At 45.3% G+C, this 23,837-nt stretch overlaps 2 protein-coding genes across 2 annotated transcripts in view; both read left to right on the forward strand.

Moving 5' to 3' along the window:
• KALRN (kalirin RhoGEF kinase) overlaps positions 1–12,536 on the forward strand; it is a 467,474-nt gene extending 454,938 nt beyond the window's left edge. The window contains exons 55-59 of the mRNA XM_063400879.1: positions 1,444–1,608; positions 2,436–2,514; positions 3,625–3,825; positions 4,727–4,865; positions 7,019–12,536. Of these exons, the coding sequence (XP_063256949.1) occupies positions 1,444–1,608; positions 2,436–2,514; positions 3,625–3,825; positions 4,727–4,865; positions 7,019–7,564 (1,130 nt within the window). The 3' untranslated portion in view covers positions 7,565–12,536. The remainder of the gene's footprint in view (positions 1–1,443; positions 1,609–2,435; positions 2,515–3,624; positions 3,826–4,726; positions 4,866–7,018) is intronic.
• Positions 12,537–13,275: 739 nt separating this feature from the next.
• Positions 13,276–19,443, forward strand: UMPS (uridine monophosphate synthetase). The gene is made up of 6 exons (XM_063400880.1): positions 13,276–13,455; positions 13,653–13,806; positions 15,118–15,786; positions 16,464–16,639; positions 17,853–17,967; positions 18,744–19,443. Exons 1-6 carry the CDS (start codon positions 13,306–13,308, stop codon positions 18,923–18,925), a joined length of 1,446 nt encoding a protein of 481 aa, XP_063256950.1. The 5' UTR covers positions 13,276–13,305; the 3' UTR covers positions 18,926–19,443.
• Positions 19,444–23,837: the final 4,394 nt, after the last annotated feature.

Consider the following 23,837-nt stretch of genomic DNA (forward strand, 5'->3'; position numbering starts at 1 on the left):
TAAGTTTCCTTTAGGACACAACAGGTCCCAAAAGCATTCTTGTCACCATTGGCATGCCACTAATTGTAGCTGTCAGATCTCAAAGTCTAAGGCAGAAAGAAACCTTCTATCATCCAGTCCAGCATCTCATATATTACAGACCTTTCTGTTTCCTGTGGTCACTTACAACAAGTAAAGTGTGCTAAGCTAAAACAGAAAATACATCTTTTTGTCATTTGCATTTTACCACCATCCTTTCTGGTGGGTGCTTCCTAGAAATGCAAAACCAAATCAGCCTCATTATTTTTTTGATCTGGATGAAGTTGCAGATCCCTGCATACTTTTCAAGCTCAGCTCTGTTTTTTCCCCTTCATCCTTAAAAAAATCCTACCCCGTTTTAGTAAGTGTGCAAACCTAATCACTCCATCATATTAATGCCTTCTCCTAGTGAGTATTTTCCCTTGACCCTCACTGTGCCATTAGTGTTACTGGCATTTTTGTAAAAGAATAAAAGCTCCTTTATTAAGAACAACCACCAAAACAAACACCAAATAAACCCCAGCAGTGTTTTCAGTATTCCTCCTACTTCAAAGGTAAAACTGACTCTTGTAAAACCAACTATGACCTTGTGACACCTGGCAATCAGAATTTGTCCACAGGACACACAAAATAAATGGGTCATGGTAAATAATGTAAAGGTAAAAGGCCCTGAACTTACTAAAGATAAAATTTTATGTAATCCTGAAGAAACCTCCATCTGTGACAGGGCTCTGTGTTCCAGGGGTCCTTTTCTGTTCTCTGACCCTGTACAGATGGGTAAGTATTGGTCCTTTGGTTGCCACAGCTTAGGCAGTGACTGGGTTTGATAGGAGCAGAAGCACATGACAGAGTCACACATTTCACTGGTGCAATTCTGCTCATCTGCAAGCTGCCTGTTAAGTGTTGGAAAGCTGGTTCTCCTCCTGCAGCTGCAGCTGTCACTGAAGCCACCACATCTGCAAAAGCATTTGGATTGCACTGCCGCCCTGTCTCAGCTTCATCTCCCTTGCCCATGGTTTTGGGGTTTTTTGCAGTATTTCTGCTACTGTTGCTGTCATAGCAGAGCTGTCATCAAATCCCTCCACTCTGTCTCATCACTCTGCCCTGAGACACTGCTTGTAGCACACAGCCACAGCTACAGTGCCGGAGAGATCAGCTTGTCCCTGGGTTGAGCTTTTTCTTTCACTATCAGTCAACTGAGGAGCATTTCCTTCTTTTCCCGTTTAGCCAGATGGGAAGGTGGCTGCAACACAAAATAGCTTCCTGTGATCCATTTCTGGTTTAATTGTCAGCTGTAGCATTGCTCCTTAGAAACCCTGTAGTTTTTACCCTCCTAGGATACCACCCAAGTTGGGCAGAGAAAGCCTCAGCGCTGAGCTCACACAGCGTTTCCCTGAGCTGCCCTTGCCTCCCTCTGTCCTGCAGGCTCCCAGGTGTGGCAGCAGTCGGTGGCCTCGACTTTGGACACGTACCTGGTCATTGAGGACCTGTCCCCAGGCTGCCAGTACCAGTTCCGAGTGAGCGCCAGCAACCCCTGGGGGATCAGCCTGCCCAGCGAGCCGTCCGAGTTCGTCAGGCTCCCCGAGTACGGTGAGCGCGCTGCGGAGGGGCCGCGGCACACGGGATCCATCCCCCTGTGCTCTGTGTGCTTCATTTGGACGGGTCCTGATACAAACAGGGATCTGGAACAACTGGGGATACAAGAAAAAGCCTGGGAGATGCTCAGCCAGCTCCTGGCCCTAGGAGGGATTTGAATCTTCACCTCCATCCAGGCACAGAGCCTGCCTCTGCCACAGAGGCTGTTGCAGATTCCATGCAGGTCCCTGCTTTCTGTGCCAAGACTATTTCTTGTCTTTATCTCTGCCCAACAGGCTCCATGTCCTGGCTGGTGTCTGTCCTGCCTTTCCAGCAATGCCAGCAGCACCTGCAGCTTTTGCTGGGCAGCCCAGTTCCACTTGCAAAATATCCCTCCTTGAGCAATGCAGCTGGAATGGGAATGCTGTGATGGGGGCAATTCCCAAGCACTCAGTGCTGCAGGAATTTGGGGCACAGCTCACTCTCAGGTGCTGTGAGCATAGCCCACTTTTCCCCATGTTTTAGCAGCCCTGGTGTGTAACTAGGTCTGTGACTGCCTTGGACACTGGATTGAGCAAGAGCTCACACAGCACAGCTCTACCTGTGTGTGGCTCTTTTCAGCCCAAATTGCAAGGACATATTTGAGTCCCCCTTATCCTGGGCAGTTCTGGCATTTAGTGGTCCAACACACTGGAGCTGTGCCTGAGCACTATGAAACTGGAATCCTAGTGATAATGTTTCCTGTCTTAATAATAAAGCCTCACATAATTTTCAAATATACTGTATATAGTCTACAGCAAACTATCTTTATACCTTCTTGAACGTTCTTTGTTCTCTCAAAGACTCTGCTGCCGATGGTGCCACTATTTCATGGAAGGAAAACTTTGACCTTGCCTATGCAGAGCTGCATGAAATTGGGAGGTAATATTGACCCTGCTTATCACTGCAATAAAACACTCAAACAATAGCCTGAAGCTTTTTCCTTGGTGGGGTGTTTGGGTTGCTTTTGTAGCTAGCTTGAAAACTGCTTCTCCCTTCAAAGAGCATTGCATATCAGATACTGATGAAAATACTGACTAAATTCTGTTTCTCAAGATAAGTTCTGATTTGAGAATTGCAGATTGACAAACTGGTAATTAGGCAGCCAAATCTCTGGCAGTTGGAATCTGTGATCTCTGATCTGAGGTCCTGTTTTGAAGTCATGACAATTTACTGGTTCTGGACCAGCTTAACCTCAAAGACTGAGTTTGCCAAAACACTTGGGCATGTGACTGACTTATCTTTGCTGATTGGGAGGGTGAGTTGAACAGAGCCTAAATAGGAGCAGCACATGTTGTCAGCCCTTGGTGCTCTCCACAGATAACAGATTAGGGGTATGCAAATAATTCAGATTAAAGCAATTATTTCTTTAGCTCAGATGTCAGAGACAATTCTGGGAAGGACAGGAGTCCTCTGGTTCTGTAGAAAACAGGGATGTATTACTAAGAGCTCAAATTCAGCACATGGTTTCCTTGGGTGGCTTTCAGGAATGGTACTATGGTCTATATGAGTTTCCTAAATGCTTTCCTGACAGCTTTTTTCTTAATTTCTTACTGTGTGTCTGAAAAAAATGGTAGGCCAGCGATTATTTAACAAGGCTTTTATTTTGGTTGTTTGAGAAAGTTTGGTCTCTTTAGTAAAGCAGTTGGAAAAGGGAGACCCACAGCTAAAATGAAAGGAGATAGAACCTGTAAAAGTGGCAGCAAATTGAACCCAGGGGAGGTTGTTAGAGGATATCAGTATGGCTGCACAAAGCAAAGTGACACCGTTTGCTCTCTGTTTGCTAATCCCCTAAGAATCTCTACACGCAGGGTAAGAGATGGAGGCCTTTGTTGGAAAAGGTTATGAACAACTTGTTAAATCTGATGCCTTGTGAAATATTAATGTGATGAATCAAAAAAACCTTCAAAAATCACTCTGTTATTGCACTAAAAACTAGGCATGATTTATTCATTTATTCACCTCATTATTCTGTTTTCTTTATGATTTCAGGGGTCGATTCTCCATAGTAAAGAAATGTGTCCACAAAGCCACCCGGAAAGATGTTGCTGTAAAATTCATTAGTAAGAAAATGAAGAAGAAAGAGCAGGCAGCACATGAAGCAGCTTTGTTACAGCACCTACAGCATCCCCAGTACATCACTATCCATGATACCTACGAGTCTCCAACTTCTTACATCCTGGTTTTGGAGCTGTAAGTACACAGAGCTTGGATTCAAGTGTCGGGGTAGGAATCACAGCCCTGTTAAAGCCAAGCATAAAGATCACCCTGAGTTCAGCAGGGCAAAGATTTTAGTGATTGAGATGTCAAATGAAATAGCCATTTTCTGCAGAGTTGCCACTGCCTTTTCTTTACAGTAAGTAAGATTACGAGGGACAAATAAAACTGCTTCCTGCATGGGTGAAGCTTGGGTAATTTGTGCCATTGAAAAGCATCAGACCTACTTGGGCAGTTTTGTCCACTTTTCACATTTGAGTAAAAGTGTTGAAGCTACATTGAAGCCTTCATCTAATTGCTAATTCTAATGCTTTCTGGTGAAAAGAACTGTGTAGCAATCATGCTTGTCCCATATGAAGAAACAGCAACCAAACTCCAAAATGCTTTGTTATGGTATTGCCAACAAAGTATATTTGGGCTATTTCATTGTTTGTTTGTACAGATAAATAAACTAGGTGGAAAACTTTTATTGGGTTAGTTTTGCCATAGAAAATATTATCAGCTGAAAATGCCAATGATTTCTTTTCTGCATTATGTAACCAGCTCTATAAATAAATAGATGAATCCAAATACTTAAGAAGTTCTGTTTCCAAAGGGATTGTCTCTGCCTATTGAATCCATCCTTAAGCAAATGAGTTTACTTTAAGACTCTTGCTAAATTTGTCAAGGACTGGAGATAACAATTGAGGATTAATCATTCAACCACTTCCATGGCCTGCAGTATCTTGAGATATCATTAAATACTCGTCAGATCTTGCATTTTATTTTCCTCCCTTTTTTAGGTCACAAAGTTTCCGTTACAATTTTGGTTTTAGATATTAGCTGTTCCTACAGATGCTGTGTGATGTTTCATGCACAGGGTTTGGTTTGTTTGTAGGATGGATGACGGTCGTCTCCTGGATTATCTGATGAACCACGATGAACTTATGGAGGAAAAGGTGGCGTTCTATATCAGAGACACAATGGAAGCCTTGCAGTACCTCCACAACTGCAGAGTGGCTCACTTGGACATAAAGGTAGGAACAAATGAGAACGATGCTGTTACTCCATGCCCTGGAACAGAGAGTTCCCAGCTGTGCAGACTGGGAGGAGGTGCAGCCTGGACCCCACGGAGATGAGCACTAAAGGACAAGCTGTTGATCAGAGAAAGGAGTTACTGACCTGCAGCACCAGGTCTTTGCCTCCAGACAAGAAATGCACCTTTTCCCTTCAGTCACTGGTTTGTTCCCGAGGGCTTTCTGGATTTAATGAAGGAGAATGAGGACATTGCAGAGACAAGAGTGAGATGTCACCAGCACCTCTCTGAAGCGAAACTATGAATAATTCTGTGGAGTATGGTTTGGGCTCACACTGTACCAACTGAGCCACCAACCCTCCTGAGCAGAGCTGGCGTGTGCCAGGCTGGCAGGGGCAAAGGGAAAGAAAAGCAGCACACTACATTGTGCTGCAGAGCCTGAGAGGGGAACTGGGTGGGAAATACACCCAGGGAAGGGTTCAGAGGAAGAACAAAGGACAAGTTGTACTGTGGAGAAGAAATTGGGGTATTCTTGAACATCACACTCAGACTAGCACAGCTCGTACTTGCTTTTGTGAGCACACGTGGCAGGAGGCCCTGTACTGTCCTGGATTTGGCATTGTACTCCTGTCCTCCCAGCACCCCACTTCTCTTGCATGACAGAGAATTAGCCATTGAAGTTGTGATCAAGTGTTTCGTTTTGTGATCTGCAACATGGTTTCTGGTTGCCAGGGATATCAGACAATCTGTAACACTTTGCAGACTTAAATGACAATTAAAAATAGAGATTGAGGGATGAATTTAGCTTTCTTATTTAGTGGACAATCCAGCTTCAGGAAGACTTACTCTCATCTCTCCAAGCCCCAGGCATGTCAGATGAAGTGATACTTTCATTCTTCTGCTGCCTCTACCCCTGCAAAAAAATTCCATTTGTATACAACCTTATATGAGAATTAGACACAAAAGGCTAAATCATCCTGGTTTCTTTCTATGCAATTATTTGTATTTTTTGCCCTATTTATATGACCTGCCAAAAAGTAGGTATTACTTGGAGGTAAGAAACTGCATAAGAAACTGCAATGAATTCTCTGTTTGATCATAAGATACTTCCCAGAAACAAGGTGAGAAGCTAATTTTCTGTGACCTATTTGCAGTTTCCCTGAATGAGGGATGCTAAATAAAGCACCTTCTGTTGCTAAGTGGGAAGCAGGAGATGCACTGACAGTGACAACAGACCTGTCCATGAATTGTGTTGTCCCAGGATCCTGCTCAAGGATGTGTTTTGTCAATAAAGATTGCACAAGAGAAGAGCAAGTGGAGAGACTGGACTACCCATGTAGTTAACTTTGCTTTTTGTGTATATATATGCCATGAGGCAGCAGTAAAATATGCATGAAGGGAGAGGAAAAAAGATCTAGATGGGTACAAGAAGTAAATTCAGAAATCAGCTCAGAGCCAACAAAGGAATGATAATCCATGTTAAGTCCCCAGAAGAGAGTGTATAGTCAATGCTCAGTATCTCTCACTGAGAGAGACCTTAAATACTGAGAGATGCTAAAACAGAGAGAAAACCAGCTAGGATGAAATGTAATTGCATGCTGGCTTGGAAAGTGTGACTGTGTCCTGGTGTGTGCAGGGGAACACTGGCAGCTCCATGTCAACTGACAGCAACAGTAATGGCACACACAATTCCACCCCAGGGCAGTGGGGGCAAAACTGAATATTTACTTCATGAAGAACATTTCTGCTGCATGTTACACACACTTACTTAGCCAGCTGTCATCTGAACAAATGGAGTGTAAATAAACTGATCAGATATATATAACTCTTATTAAAATTTAAAAATCCGACAGTGCTTTTAATCTGTGGAGATTAGTTTGGGAAAATAAATTGTAAGTATTTAGGACAAAGAGCAAAATCCCAGTGAGTTGCCCTAGTGCAAAAGAGAATTTTGTCATTGTCACTGCAACATTGATCTGAATTTAGAGGAAACAGCAGCTGTGCTGGTTCCTTACCGTTCACACTCCTGATCTCTCCCTTGCATATCTGATTAAATGCAAGTTTTTGATTGCCTATAAAGCTTAAATGAATTCTACATATTTTATTTGCAAAAATATAGTTATGATCAAGTTTATATCATTATCTCTTCAACAGCCAGAAAATCTGCTCATTGATTTAAGAATCCCAGTGCCTCGTGTCAAGATCATTGACTTGGAAGATGCAGTCCAGATCACAGGTCATTACCATGTCCACCACCTCCTTGGAAACCCGGAGTTTGCAGCCCCTGAGGTTATCCAAGGCCTCCCTGTCTCCCTGAGCACGGATATCTGGAGCATTGGCGTCCTCACCTACGTCATGCTAAGCGGTGTCTCTCCGTTCCTGGATGAAAGCAAAGAGGAGACTTGCATCAACGTGTGCAGAGTGGATTTCAGCTTCCCGCACGAGTACTTCTCCGACGTGAGCCACGCCGCCAGGGATTTCATCACCGTTATCCTCCAGGAGGACTTCAGGAGGAGGCCCACGGCAGCCACGTGTTTACAGCACCCGTGGCTGCAGCCGCACAACGGCAGCTATTCCAAGATCCCTCTGGACACCTCCCGCCTGGCGACCTTCATCGAGCGCCGCAGGCACCAGTACGACGTGCACCCGGTCCCCGGCGTCAAGAGCTTCCTGCTGAGCAGGATGACCCCGGGCACGTAGTGCCTCCATCCACGGGATCCTGCGCTGCCAGGCCTGAGCCGGGCGCCGGGAGCGCCACCGGGAGCCGCGGATCCCTCTGTACATATCCCGTGTTCCGTGTTTGCATCCCACAGCTGTGAGTGGGAACCGCTGCGGACTGGCAGGGGGTGACAGCAGCGGGGACACTCTGCTCCCTCTCCTGGGGCACGTGGCATTGTCACATCCACTGCCAAAAAAGGACTGCAGGAAGCAAGCACCAACTGGGAATGAGAGCCAAAATTGCAGTTGCCTTAATCTTTGTGAGGCAGCCTTATGAGAAATCCTCTTGATCTTGCCGAACTGAATTCCAAATGTACAAAAGAATAGGAGTAGGATAGTAAGGGGGAAGTGAGACCAGGCTGACCTTAGCATGTACTGCAGAACTGGACCAGTCAGTTTTTGCTGAAATCATTGCAAGCCTGCTCCAGGTTACCAGTCAGATTTCTCATGCCCCACATGCCTAGGTCTGCCATGATTTCAGTGGGGGCTTTGCCTGCAAAGGACATGCAAGATCAGGCTCCAGTCACTGCTGGATCAGCTCCCATGGTGGCGTGGTTTAGGTACACCCGTGTTGCGTGGTAGTGCTCAGACCCAAATCCACCGTTAAGCCCCTCCTTGAGCTTTCTGCTGTGTTAAGCCAACATGCAGCACCTTTTGGAGCTACGATCAAGGCAATGAGTTCATTGGAGCATACAGCTGGTTCTGATTAAGCACAATGGGATTATGGTGGGTTTTTTAAAAGCATTTTATACACATTGTACAGAAATCTTTTGCAAAACCTGTGCATTGAGAAAAGGCAGAGTCCAATTTTTGCAGTATCTGTAAACTAGATGACGATAGTGATGAAGACAATTTTTTCTATCACAGGTTTTCAGTATACATATATTGTATCATAGATATAAATATATATAAATATAAAGGATCCTGTTCCATTTCTAGCTTCAGAATTGCTTGGCCCAAAGTCCATCTAAACCTTTCAGAGTGCAGTAGGAGTGGTGAGTTCATTCTTGTGCTTACAGCTTGAAAATAGTTTTCAGTGTTTAAAATATGTCATTTGTTCCATTTCCAAACTTGTAAATATCTCTCAGCCACCATTAGCACCTCATAACCAAAACATTCATGAGGATGTTTTTATGTCCAAAGCCTAATTTGTAATAAAAAAATAATATTCACAATTAAAACATTTCTCTCTTGCAAGCCAAGTCACAACATCATCATATTGATGTTACAGTGATGGAGCCAGCCTTAGTTATAACCAACATAGAGAGTTTGCAGGAGCAAATCAGCAGTCTGTAGGTTGGCCAAATCTTCCTTTCCAGAAGTGGGAATGGAAGGGAAAACCAGCTGGGGCTTCCCCATCCTACTGCCACACCACAGCTCTACAGCCTTGAGGGGTTACGAACAAAGAGATTTTTTTTTCGCCTGGCATGTGGGGCCTTTGTCTCAGTACTGAGTACCATTGGTGTGCCAGTAATGGGAAAAGGAGTTGTTACCAAAGGTTTTCCTAAGGAAAAGGGCTTGATCTGACCACGTGTGCTCATACAGACTCTCTTGTAGAGGAGAGAGTCAAATCTTGTTTACCATCTGAGTAACTGCACTGTGAGCCTGCAGGAGCAAGCGCTGTCTCTGCCAGTGGGTGGTGGAGACACTCTGCAATACTGTTTGATCCACCTCCAAGCTCTCTTTCACAGCAGGGAGGAGACCTGGCCCTTCTCTTTGTGCTCGCTCTAACACTACAGAGTGGTCAGTATTTTGTTAGTGGAGAAGAGGCACAGCAAAATCCCCCAGTGCTCGGCACTGTGTGCAACAAAGAACAGCCCTTGATTTTGGGAAGCTGCAGGCAGAAGGGTGAGCCCAGGTACCTCAGCAGAGTCAGAAACAGTTCTGTGGGAGATCTAATACAGGAGAGAGTATGGAAAGGTTTGAAAGAGACAAGTGTTCACAGGAGGTTGAGCTTTTTGAATCATCTAGAACCTATCTCAGTTCCTCTCTAGAGCAGCAGCTGATTTTCTAAGCAATCCAGCAGCGCCTCTTAGATAAAGACCAGACTCTCACCCTGAGTAACCATGCAAAGTGTGCAATTTCTTAGCAACTGAATACAGACAGCAGTCAAGGGGAGTCTCTAATTACCACCAGCCTCAGGTACTTTCTCACTACAGGACTGTCTGTAATTCTTCCTACTTGTCAAGCTGGCTCTTTGTGCTGTGATTGTGCTGCCCTTAAAAAAATGTTTGTGGAAGTGTGGTCTGTAAAACCCACAGCTTTTATTAGGCCCATGGGTACAGTTTAAGCCACAGGCTTTCTGCTTGGCATTAATACAAACAAATTCTCATGTATCACATGAAATTTGGAGTTATTTAGCATTTTGTTTTCCTACGTCCTGCATTCATATGTCAAACTACAACAGCAGACACTTTGGATGCACAGAGGGAAAAAGTTGGACTGTTTAAGTTAATATTTAATATTATTAATATATCAAATAACAGAAAAGGCTGAAAGAGAGAGGACATATGATTAGGTATTGGTACTCAGATTCAAAAAAGACTCCTTGTTGAGAGAACTGGAGGTGCAACTCTGAAGATGTTGAATTTTCTGGGGTTACTTTCTTTTGTAGTTTTGCTTTTTTCCATATTCATGTTAGAACACCTCTTCCTGAACACCATTGTTCTTAAAGCCCATTCAAGAATACTTGAACCAGTTAGAACTTCCAAATTATCACATTTGTGATTATCAACTATTCTTGCTTTTGTCTGAATAATATGGAATTGACGGGCAATGTTGCTGTACAATAAATGCAGAGGAAGTATCCTGACTTTGCCCTTTTAAAGTCTTTTTAAGTCAACCTGTGGTGCCTCTGCAGATCCAACAGGTCCTGTAGCTCTGTTGAAAACTATAACTCCACTGTAAAGAGATTACAGAAGCTCAGTAAGTAGGTGTGGAGTGCACCTGCTGGGTGAGAAGCACCACAGCCCGCCCCCTGTGCAGCAGTCTCCAATGACTGGAATTTTGGTGCAGGAAACATTGTCTGTAACAAACACAGTTTCTCAGCGAAGCTCCCCAGAGAATATCTGACTCCAAGGGGAAGATTTCCACCTGCAGCTGTGAACCACTCAGGGTGTTCCCAAAACAGCTTGAAGGTGTGGTGGTTGCTGCACCCTTTAGCTTCTCCAGCAGTGTCCAACCATCCAGGAGGACCAGCAGGAATACTGACAGCAGAGCACCATGAGCTCTGTGTGCAGCGGCACTGAGCACACAGCCACTGCCATCAGACATCTCCACACCTTACCCTGCCCTCACCCTGCTCTGACAGCTAAATGTGGCTCACAGTGCTGCGTGACAGGAGGGCAGCAGCAACGGTGCTGGTGACACAGAGTCCAGAGGACACAGTGACATGAGTGGCTCCTTATTTAAGATGGATTCATTTAATGAATGTGCAATGAGAAATGAATCCTCTCTCTCTGCTCCACTTGGAGCAGCCAGGCCAGGGCAGGAGCTGCATCAGGTGCTGGGGGCACCTGCTGCCCTCTGGGAGGCCCCACATACCCCCAGGCTGCCAGGGCCCTGTGCATGGTACTACAGGGGTCACACACAGCCCCTGCAGGGTTGTACACTTGAGTACCCTAAAGCAATCCAGGCTTTAAAATTTATAAAATGTCTCTCTCTTCTCAGTGATACCAACAAGTTTCATTTAGTCTTACTGCCCTTTCTTTTTCAAAGACTGTGGATTGGGTTTTTTTCAGTAACATGTCTCTTTTTACTTCTAAGTTAATGCTGAGACAAAGTCTGTGCCCTCAACTGACCCCAAGGCTGTGGCCTCAGTGGAGTTTATTAGCATTTCTGACAATGCTATCAGGCCTTTGCTACAAATACTGTGCATACAGGCTGAATGCAGTAACCTCACTTTATATAACCCTATTTTAATGCCCTTGCATTGAGGGGACTGTGTTAAGTAACTTAGGATAATATAAACTTCAGAGACAGATGTAAAGGCTTCTCTGTGCACATAAAGGTCTAGCAGAAAATCTACCTGCACAGGGGCTCACCACCCTTTTTGTTCTTGTTCCTTTCACAGCAGAGGTGGCTTCTCCTCTAACACAGGGCTTGGGTTTCCTTTTTGAGCTCATTCACTCACGTCCCATCAGAAAATGGTGCTTTCCCAAGGAAACAAAATCAAATCCCATTTTCCAAGGCTGCCTGCACACTGCCATCAAGTGATGTACTCTCGTTCTGGGATCTGTGTAGTGCTGAGTGTTTCCATAGCGTCAGGATGCTGAATGTTTGCTGTAACTGTAGTCCTTATTACGGAGCTAGTCAAAAACCAACATCTTCTCTACTCAAGCCATATTTCACCTTCATGTCCAACCTCTGATGCTGGTGCTTTTACTTCTCTTTCTACCAAACTGTTCAACACTGCTCTGCCACTGAGGTCAATTTGCTGATAACTTTTGGAAAGCAAATGCAATAGCAAGTGGAAAAAAAAAATCAGTCTCAGACTTATTCACCGAGATAAGAGCAAACAGTTGGGACGTGTTGATGCTTTTCAATCCTAGCAACAATCCACTGAAGGAGGAAAAAAGAAACAGTATTGCTAACAGCTCAGCATTTTCAAGGTGCAAAGTAATTCCACAGCCTTAATTATTTCAGTGTATTGCTGGTCTGCCTTAAATGTATCTTCAGTTTTATTGCAGATTTCATTTTGTATACACACAATGTTGATTTGTAAAGGCAGGATTGTAAATATTTCCTTTGTAAGTCCAATCACTCATGTGTACTGTTGTGAGGTGACTACTTGCTGTCCCATGTTGTTGTTACTATACCGCAGTATATATGATCATCTACAGATGTAGCTTCGACCTGTACATCTCCTGTCCTTGCATTCCCATAAATAGAGTATACTAAAGACTCCGTTTCTGGGCTTTTTTTTGATTAAATAAAATTATTCAGAGAAGACCGGGTCAGTCTTATTTCACACGTGCGGCATCTTTAAGAGTCAGGGCTCAGAGGCTCGGCTCTGGCTGAGGGCATTTACTCAGGAGGGATCCGGAGGGATCTCTCAGGGAACCAGCCGGGATTGCCACCCTGGGTCCCTCCACCGAGCGGCCTTTGGGGAATCACCCGGGGAGCCGACGTGGCCAGAAACCCCGGGGTCACATCAAACCCTCCGCACCGGCGGCTGCGGCTCCCCGGGGGAACGGGGAGACGAGAGGACCGGGAATCGCGGAGGGGGAACGGGGTGACGAGAGGACCGGGAATCGTGGAGGGGGAACGGGGTGACGAGAGGACCGGGAATCGTGGAGGGGGAACGGGGTGACGAGAGGACCGGGAATCGTGGAGGGGGAACGGGGTGACGAGAGGACCGGGAATCGTGGAGGGGGAACGGGCCGGGATGGGGCAGGGGCTGCGCCACGGGGAGGGGACGCGGGACGGGCCCAGGGACCCCGGGATGGCGCAGCCCCACCGCAGGGAGAGCCGGGGCCGCGCCCCATCCCCTGTGTCACTCGCTGTCCCCGTGTCACTCGCTATCCCCTATGTCACACACTGTCCCCCTGTCACTCGTTGTCCCCCTGTCACTCCCCGTCCCCCCGTGTCCCTCGCTGTCCCCCTGAGTCACACACTGTCCCCCTGTCACTCGCTGACCCCGTGTCACTCGCTGTCCCCCTGTCCCTCGCTGTCCCCGCCCCGCGCCCCGCCCGCCCGCATCATCTCCGTGCGCCGGGCCGGCCATGGCGGCGGGGCCTGCGGCGGCCGCGGCGGCGGCGCTGAGCGGGGCGGGCGCGCTGCGCTTCGGGCACTTCGTGCTGAAGAGCGGCCGCTCCTCCCCGGTGTACATCGACCTGCGGGGCCTCGTGTCCCACCCGCGCCTTCTCCGGCAGGTGAGGCCGGGGAGCCCCGGGCCCTGCCCGGGCGGGCCCCACGTGTGTCCGGGGCGGCCGCTCCCTCACGGCGCCGGGGCAGCGGGGACGGCGGCGCAGGCTCGGCTCTCGGGCCGTGTCAGGCACAGAGGTTTTCATTGATTTAGTCGCGTTCGCGCCAGCCTGGCTCTTGTAAAGCGCTTGGTTTCCCTTTGCAGGTCGCAGGGCTTCTCTTCCAGGCAGCCCAAGATGCGGGGCTGGAGTACGACTGTGTGTGCGGCGTCCCGTACACGGCGCTGCCGCTGGCCACCATCATCTGCTCGGAGCATCAGGTCCCAATGCTCATACGGAGGAAGGAAGCAAAAGACTACGGTAAAGCCTTCAAATCAAGAGTTTGCGACTTACCTTGTTTGGGAAATGACTTTATATAATTGGGGGTTCTTTTGTAAGGCACAGCATCTCCATTCCAGTTTAAGGGTACCACTGGAATTTAAGAAGCGGCCCTTTCCCCCTAAAGCAAAGCTCCCACAGCATCCCAGCCGGATCAGCCTCTCCCAGCTGATTGCTGCTTAGGCTACAGCTTTAGTCCTGCTGTAGGAGATCTGGAGACTCTTGAAGAGTGTTTTCTGTTTCATTGGTTTTGTTTGTGAGGGTTTGTTTCTTTTCTTTTGCAATGTCTTTTTTTTTTTTTTTCCCTCGGTACTCTTGTTATGGTTCTGAGTTAGTGGTCTCATCTAGAAACGGGGATTTATAACTCAGATTCTCCAGTATGCTGAGACCAGAGCCACATTTCGCTCTCAAACAGAGCTTTTTGTGTATTGACACCAAAAGGAACCTTTCTAGTCTCTTCATTTATCTCCCAAACCCCCTTTTTCTTTCATTATCCTGTGGTCCTGTAATCAGTGAGCCAGGAGCAGCAGTCCCTTCTCCACTCACTGAACCATTTATTTGATTGTGATAAAGGAAGAGGGAGAGGGGGCTGAAGCATTAACCTGCCATATAACTGGATTTCTATGCATCCTCATCCAACAGTGTGTAATTAGAAGGTACACTTGTCAAAACTAAATGCTGCTCCTGTGTCAGGCAGCGGGCCAGGCATGGAAACATTTGCTGTTCCTTCTTGTGAAGCACAAGCCAGTTGTGACAGCGATTAACTGCTCCTGGGAAAGGCAGGCATCCTTTGTCCTTGCCCCTCAGGAGGCCTTTCATGGATGTGTGCTCATTGTGAGTTAGGACAAATGCACTTGAGGCTTTACTCCTTCTAATTGTTCTAACAGGCATATTAAACACACAGTGCTGCCTGTGGAAAATGGGGCATGCTGAAGAGTGCCAATAACTTGGCTGCCTTAAAGATGTTTTAAATAATGAGAGAATAATTTTCTAAGTGAGCTTTGAAGTTATGATAATACTAAACTCCTGAAGGCACCTTATTCAAACATTTGAATTTGTGCTGTTGACAGCGTGTCCGTTCTCTTATGGAATATAACTTCTGGAAACATGATGTAGTATTTTATTGGCTTGGAGAAGTAACAGTCTTTATGAACTGAGTTACAGGTCAGTGAGTGAGCTGTGGTAAGGACTGTGATAAGTGGTATCATCTAATAAAGCTTTGATACTCTTAAGGTTTTTTTGGGTCGTCCAACCTTTCCTTATTTGGAGGAGTGTTTGCTTTTTATTTTTCAGGTACTAAGCGGATGGTGGAAGGCACCATCAACCCAGGAGAGACGTGCCTGATCATCGAGGATGTGGTAACAAGTGGATCCAGTGTACTGGAAACTGCAGAAGCACTTCAGAAAGAAGGGTTGAAAGTCACAGATGCCGTGGTGCTGCTGGACAGGGAGCAGGGCGGGAAGGCCAGGCTGGAGGAACGTGGGATTCGCCTGCACTCTGTGTGCACCTTGTCGGGGGTGCTGGAGATTCTCCAGCAGCGGGGAGAGGTGGCTGCTGAGATGGTTGAAAAGGTGAAGAAGTTCATTGAGGGCAGTGTGTTTGAGGCAGTGGCTCAGAATGGAGCTGCTCCTGTGAAGAGACTCTGCAGTGAGCTGAGCTTCAGCGCTCGTGCCCAGCTGCCAGGGGTGCATCCCATCGCAGCCAGGCTGCTCGTGCTCATGGAAAAGAAGCAAACAAACTTGTGCCTTTCTGCTGATGTCACCAGCTCCAAGGAGCTTCTGCAGCTGGCTGCCACCCTGGGCCCCAGCATCTGTATCCTGAAGACTCATGTAGACATCTTGAATGATTTCACCCAAGAGGTAGCAAAGGAGTTGAGAAGGCTCGCAGATCAACATGAATTCTTGATTTTTGAAGACAGGAAATTTGCAGATATTGGAAACACAGTGAAGCATCAGTATGAAGGTGATTATCATCAGCCTAGATTTGCTATAACTTTGCCTCTGGTGTGTGTAACTGCAGTCCTGGCACAGGCTGCCAGGAGAGAGCGTGGAATCTCCAGCCTGGGAAATACTCAAGGGGATAAGACCCTGAGCAGTCTGACCTGGCATTGAAGTTAACCCTGCAGAGAGGGCATGACCTCCTGAGGTCCCTTCCAGCCTAAATCTTGTTATGAATCTGTGGTTGTGCTCAGTAAGTACTTCTGAGTTGTGTGCCATGAGAAACTGCTGCCTGCTGTTACTGTACTGCTCGTGTGCCCAGCATGGCTTTCCTTTGGTACTCCATGTGCAGCTGTAGAACTGCTGTTCCCTTTTCCTGATCCTTGTGTCCCATAAGATCTGCATGCTATCTGGGAAGATAGCACCTGTGACAGCACATTTCTGGGCTACCATAAATGTCTCAGTAAACATTAAAGGTGACACTCTAACAAGTGTTTGTGAAGAGTAAACAGAGAGATTACGCTTTGTGGTTAGGCCGCTGTCAGAGCTGTCTGATGAGACTGAACTTGTACTGTCAGGCTTCAGCAGTACAGCTGTCTTTTAAATATGTGAGTGATTGAGTGTGCAGCAGTTTTTGGCTGGCTGTGCTTCCTGTTTCACACGTTTCTGACGCCCCTTTTGCTCTGTCCCTGCCGTGTTCAGGTGGCGTGTTCAGGATCGCGTCCTGGGCCGACATCGTCAACGCGCACGCGCTGCCGGGTGCCGGGGTGCTGCAGGGGCTGAAGGCCGTGGGTGCTCCTCTCCGCCGTGGCTGTCTCCTCATTGCACAGATGAGCTCCCAAGGCTCCCTGGCCACGGGTGAATACACAAAAGCTGCAGTAAGTGGGCAGACCTGTGTCGGGTTAAAAGCCTGTGAAGTGTGACAGGGAGGGTTTACATGTTTCTAATATTTGCACTTCCAAAAGTCCCTCCAGCTCTGTTACAGGTGTTTGTTTTTTTCCTCGAAGCCCCTGGAATATGACTGTGTGGTGATTAAAGGTTGCAGCCTAGGGCAGTGATGTGAGGTGGTCAGAGTTCACACTTGGAATTCTAGCACACAGGCCAAGTTTGCTATAAGCACACCCTTTTCTTTCCTTTCTTTCCTTTCTTTCCTTTCTTTCCTTTCTTTCCTTTCTTTCCTTTCTTTCCTTTCTTTCCTTTCTTTCCTTTCTTTCCTTTCTTTCCTTTCTTTCCTTTCTTTCCTTTCTTTCCTTTCTTTCCTTTCTTTCCTTTCTTTCCTTTCTTTCCTTTCTTTCCTTTCCCCTTTTTCCTTTCCCCTTTTTCCTTTCCCCTTTTTCCTTTCCCCTTTTTCCTTTCCCCTTTTTCCTTTCCCCTTTTTCCTTTCCCCTTTTTCCTTTCCCCTTTTTCCTTTCCCCTTTTTCCTTTCCCCTTTTTCCTTTCCCCTTTTTCCTTTCCCCTTTTTCCTTTCCCCTTTTTCCTTTCCCCTTTTTCCTTTCCCCTTTTTCCTTTCCCCTTTTTCCTTTCCCCTTTTTCCTTTCCCCTTTTTCCTTTCCCCTTTTTCCTTTCCCCTTTTTCCTTTCCCCTTTTTCCTTTCCCCTTTTTCCTTTCCCCTTTTTCCTTTCCCCTTTTTCCTTTCCCCTTTTTCCTTTCCCCTTTTTCCTTTCCCCTTTTGCCTTTCCCCTTTTGCCTTTCCCCTTTTGCCTTTCCCCTTTTGCCTTTCCCCTTTTGCCTTTCCCCTTTTGCCTTTCCCCTTTTGCCTTTCCCCTTTTGCCTTTCCCCTTTTTCCTTTCCCCTTTTTCCTTTCCCCTTTTTCCTTTCCCCTTTTTCCTTTCCCCTTTTTCCTTTCCTTTCCTTTTACGATTAATTCCTAATTAGTTTAAATTCATTCCCAGTATTACTTATAAAATAGAAAGAAACATAAAATTCCCTTTCCTGCCAGAGGGAAGGAGTGACTTCACATTGGGAAAGCAAGAGGTGTTTCATCCCCCTGCCTTGCAGAGCTCAAAGTGTCAGAGGGTGGATGAGAAACAGATTGCTAGGCCAGCTGAGTTTTGAGTACATCATTTGTAATTGTTCACTGATCTTTTTCAGGTACAGATGGCTGAAGACAACTCAGATTTTGTTTTTGGATTCATATGTGGATCTAGAGTTAGTAATAAACCAGAATTTCTACACTTAACCCCAGGAGTGCAGCTGCAAACCGGAGGTAACTTTTTCTAAAATATTTTTAGTCTGTTAAAGGACAGAAGTGATCAAGTCTCTAGTAAAAAAGTGGCTTCTGGAGAGGGTTTGGATGCTGATTCTCAGCTGGGAGGAGTCTTCTTCCCACTAAGGGCTGTCTCCCATATTTTTGGATATGCTGATCCCTTTCTTGGGAGCTCTGGAAGGCAGTGAGCAGGCTATGCAACCTTTTTTCTTGTTTTAAAAAGCACATTCTTGAAAATATATAAAATGTCTTCAGATAGGTGTTAGATTAGATGTAAAACTATTCAATAGGAGTAAAAAAAAATACAACAAAAGAGAAGTCCAGCTGAAAGACTTGGTATTGACATAGATAAAGTGTCATTAAATTAAATTTTTGTGGTGACTGAAGAGGTTATCACTGAAGCAGATAGGGGAGATATGTTTTTCTGCAATACTTAATTCTTATGAGACCTAAACTGAAATCACAAGCTTGTACATGAATGTTTGGGAGTTTTGCCTGTTTTAAGAAGGCTGAGGCTTATTTTAGTAATGCTGATTGATGCTTCTTTGAGTAACTGTTCCATCTGTGGTGATTGGTAAACCATGAAAAAGGAGGGTGCTGGCTGTCAAATCTGATCTGTGTTTTTTGGTTGGCAATGCAATTTCTAGTTATGTTTGTGGAGTGTTAAGATGAGAGCTGGGACAGGGAACCTGTTTCATATTCCAAAAACTCCTCTCTGAAGGTTTTTAGTGCATACAGTTTTTTACAAACAAAAGGAATTGATGTCTGTATTTCAGGTGATAACCTTGGACAGAAGTACCTAAGCCCCGAGGAGGTGATTGGTGAAAAGGGCTCAGACATCATCATTGTGGGACGTGGCATCCTGGCTGTGTCAGACCGTCTCCAGGAGGCAGAGAAGTACAGGAAGGCAGCGTGGGAGAGCTACACGAGCAGGCTTGGTGCTCCTGCAGGGGACTGAAAACCACACACTGGCCCAGCCACTGGAGCTGCAAGCTGAGCTGCAGCCCTCAGGAGGGGTCCAGTTAAATACACAGACACTTCAGCCCACGGAAAACTGCCCTTCTGGAGAAAAATCTATTACAGAGTTGTTTTAATTGTACACACAGAGGTCAAATTGTACTTCCCATTGTTATTTTTTGATATTTGAATATAAGAACCCAGAACTTCAGGCCCATTTTTTAGCCTTAGTAGGCTTTCTTGTTTGAAAAATGTTGCACAAAACACTCCAAGGGTATTTTGTTGGCTGTTGTTTCTTTTATTTCATTTCTCCACCCTCAACTTTTTTTCTGGCTGTGGAAATGGTATTTTTTAATGTTCTTAATAAACTTCACCTGCACACTTGATGAGCTGTGCCCCCTCCACAGGTTTATTCAGCTCTCCTCTTTCCAAGGAGCAAGTGCAGGTTTTAATGCCACGATTAAAATTGAATTATGAAATTGAATTATGTGGTGTTTAATAAATACTTTTTTGCTACCATTTTCCTTTTCACTGGCTCTGTATGTCTTTTTTTCTTTGACAAAAGTATAATGAAAAGTCGTTCTGGTGTGTCTGTGACTGCAGGAGTTGCTCATGCTTCTGTTTACAGAATTCGTCAGAGCAGTTAGTTGTGTGCTTAAGTACAGTGGAGCTGTTGCTTCCTCTAATATGAAATTAAAATATACTTTTATTAGAGTTTTTGTGGCAGTAGCTGGAATAAAGCAGGCTTTTATTTTTCACTGTACATGGTGAATAAGGAAAAAACCAGAAATATCTTGCATGATTGGTTTTGATTATAAAGTTAAGTGTGTCTAGCATGTATGTAGTGCAAATAGCAATGAAAGTTTTATTGATCAAGAAGTCAGAAACCAGAGGTGATGCCATTCTGGACTGTTGTTGTTCCAGAGCACACTTTTGCTAACACACTTACCTGTAGACCAGGAACTCCTGTATTTAGTGAGGTTTTTCCATTAGTGCTGAACTCTTCACCAGATCTTTGGAAATAGGAGATTGGAGGGGGCTTTTTTGATGGGTTTGATTTATGCAGGATGTCTTAAGACCAAGGGACACAGGTTGGAATATGAGGGCTTTGCTTTATGCCCTGTATTTTAGAGACATAGTGCTCTGTTTCATGACTCAGCTGCTTGTGGGGCTTAAGATGCTGTGGAGAGGATGTCAGAACGTTGTGTGTGTTATTTTCCTTGGGGCTACCAGTCTTGGTAGAAACAAGACTTTCTCACGTAAACCTTTTGGCAGAAAATGATCAAAACTTTCCACCAGAGGGAGCTGAGGCTCTGTTTTTGGGGAACATTGGCGCTCTGCCGTTTTTACAGCTTCCAATAATTTCCAACACTAGATAATCCTCAGAATGAAAATCCGTCTGGTTTTTAGCAAGTTACACCCTTGCTGTTGGGTGTATTTAAAAAAATTAAATGTCATTCGAACATTCAAAACAGTATTCTCAAACTCATTTAAATCAGAAAGCTGCCTCAGGCTGAAGCTCAGCACAGTGTGCTGCTGTGGGCTCGCTGTTCCAGCACAAGCAGAATTTCATGAGTTCAGTATTTTCCACTGACTCTGCTGAATCGTGTTTAAGCCTGTGGCTGACAGCCGTGGAGCTAAATCCCTGAGCAGGCTCTTTGCAGAGCGAGTTTATCAGGCCTCTAGCCTAAAAACAGCAACTGGATTTCGAAGATTAATGTGATCTAATATCCAGTCACTTTTAGAGAGTACATGCAACTCGCTCTCTTTACAAAGCAAGTTCTGAGGAACGGATCAATTGGGAAACCTCATTTCACAGTCCCTCTTTGTGCCCTGCAGAAAGAGCTGTGTTCTGGCACTTCATGTGACACCAGTGCTGCAAACATTTCAATTAGTGAAACAAAACCCTGTTACCTCCTATATGCATTCTTCTGTCGGAATGATTATAGTAAACAAGTGTGTGCACTTCCTTTGAGGCACCTGAAAGTGATTAAAAATCCATTTCAAATTAAGAACAAATGTTAATTTCCCTGCTTGCCCCTGCTGCTCGCATTCATCGTGCAGTCCCTGCTGTTGGTCCCAACGGTTCCCAACATGGGAACTAGGTCACAATTTACAAAACTCATTTGCATCATAATATATGAATCTGAAACTTGCATTTCATTCTGTGATCTGATTGAGCCTGTGGTAGAGGCATAAGGCTATATTTAAATTTCTCAGTTTAATGTTAACTGGCAAGGAGGCATTTCTATGAAATTGTGATCTTTACCCACTCTGGAGTCTGGTTTATAACAGAGGGAAAGGAAATCTCTCTTTTGATAGTGAAATAAGACTGTGGCCAAGTGTTGCCAGTGCTTGCAGCAGAGAGCTGTGTGACCTGCTGCTATTTCTGAGCAGCAATTCCTGAGGACTGCGTGGGACCAGCACAAGCTGGAACCACCAAGGAATTGTTGATATCTGTGTGTCGAGTCCACTCTGTGTCTCAGAGGTTGTGGGTGTCTCTGTCTGGAGAACCCAAGGGTGCTGTGTCAAGAGAGCCCAGCCAGGGCACTTAAATCAGTATAACTGCATAAGTACAGTGCTTTACTCAAACTTAAAATTCCTGCAGAATCTTGATAAATCCAGTGCTGAATTAAAACCAGCCAAGTTAAACCAGCATCATCCCTTAAAGTATTATTTGTATGCCACAGTATCAACATTGCTTTATTATTGGTTAACTGATGGGTTCTATTATAGTTTCCATAGCCTAGTCTATGAAAATTTATTTGAAACTTAATCCCAGAAAAATAACTGAATCACTTCCCTTTAAGTTTATGTGGAAAGCCTGTTGCTGTGGATTTTTTTAGTAAGAGACACAAACATTACATGTAGAGAATAGCACCAAAGGAATGTGAAAAACCCAGAGGAAGTTTGTTTTCGGATCTGACTTTCGGAGGTCACTGTCTCAGGGAATGGTCTGTTTTGGAAGGCTCGATTGGGCTAGACACGCTGGATTGTTTGTTTATTTGTTTGTTTACTTGCTGGTGGATGTTGGTCAGTCTGTGCCACAGTGACAAGTACACCTTGGAATGCTGCAGGAAATTAGAACTCAGCCTGGTGCCTGCTCCAGCTTCAGGTTTTCCCCAACTTCTTTGGCAGGCATTTTCATGCTGGGATTGGTGACCCTGCCTGTGTGTCTGGGTTGGCTCTGTCCTCAGTCTCAGTTCTCTGTTTCTACATGACCCATGTGGCCCTCAGAGCGTTTTCTCATGAACTGACATGAGCCACAGTCCAGCTGTGAAATACAAGGCTGAGGTGGGGGCTGGCCAAGACAAAGGGCAGGGGAACCTGAGCAAGGCTGTAGCAGTGCCATGGTGGTGGTATGTCATGGGCTGTGTGATACTGAAATACAGACTTGATGCTAGTACTGATTGCAGATGCTGTGGAAATCTCTGAATCCCTGTTTGCTTTCTGGTAGTAGCTTGTAGAATAGACATACTTATTTTGCCAGCTATAACTATACTTGCCTCGATAATGGTAAACTGTAATGAGTAAGAGAAAATAGGTAATAAATCCTCTGTATCTTCGTGCATGACAGAGTCAGACATACTACAAACAGTTGTGGTCTTTGCATACTCACAAGCCAAGTAATCCTTCTGGGTTGTGGCATGAATTGGTGTCAGAAGTGTGGATCTGTGATAAACAGGTCATGGGTGCTTGGGAGAAGGCAGTAGAAAAGCAGTGAAGATGGCAAGATCCTTGTGGAAAACCCCTCTGTGGGACTGGGATAAGATGCTTAAGAACTGGTTAAATTTGGAGAGGCTGCAAACTGAGTTTCAGAGGTGACAGGAGACTCAAATGCAAAGCAGAGACTAGCAGGGGCCCTTCATCAGGCTTCTCACAGAGGTGCCAGCTGTAGGTGCTTTGTTTAGCACTGTTAGGCAGGAACTGGAAGCTTTGCAGCAAGCTAAGGATGCACAAGTGTGAGCAGTTGCCTTTGAATCCCACGGCTTTGTTGCAAATTAGGACTTTAACATCCTTCCTAAATTGTGGGGCCCAGCACTTCACACAGTGTATGATTCAATTGTATTTAGTTCTCATTACTGAAATCCCTTTTTACCCAAGCTTGCAACTCAAACTACACAGTTAAAACCACCTCTATAACCAACACAGAGATTTACACATTCTCATTAACTACTGTCCCCTGACCTTTAGCAGACAGATATTATTCTAAGTGTCCATGGACTTCCTCCAGATGCCATACTGATTTGGCAAGTTGGCATGAAGTGAAACAACATTATGAGCATTTGTCTTTTTTATAATTGTTACATTATGCACACCATATCTTGTCATTACGTTATTGCTTGTTCCTTATTTCAAGGATGGAATAGCGATCACATTGCTCAATTTATGAATATAATTGCTTGTGCAGGCAACAAGTTGGATTGTTGGCATTGCTTACACCACCCTTGATCATTAGATGCCAAATTTTGAGGCTCAGCAGAACCTGTCTCTGAAGCATCTTGGTGTCAACCTAATTTGGCAAACTTACTCCCCAATACACCAAATTATCAACAACCCTTAAAGCACATTGATATGTTGAGGCCCCATGGTGCATTATGCTGCCCCAGGACACAGATTCAATTTGGGTGAGGAAGACAAGCCACTGTAATTACACTTTGTGTCACACCCAAGCACGGTTTTGGTGTAAAAGGGACAGAGCACAAGCTTGTATTGATTCTGGAAACCCCATGGACCTGAAATAATGAATCAGCAATTACAAACAAAGGAGGTTTTAGTGGACTCTGGCACCTTACATGGAATGTTAACAACATGAATTGTCAAAGACACTGTAATCTCACAGGTCTTAATTCATGCTGCTGTCTACAGAGTTGGCTGACCCAAGAAACTCAATTGGCTGTATAGATCATAAC

This window comes from Prinia subflava, chromosome 6, assembly GCF_021018805.1.
Source record: "Prinia subflava isolate CZ2003 ecotype Zambia chromosome 6, Cam_Psub_1.2, whole genome shotgun sequence".
Lineage (NCBI taxonomy): Eukaryota > Metazoa > Chordata > Aves > Passeriformes > Cisticolidae > Prinia > Prinia subflava.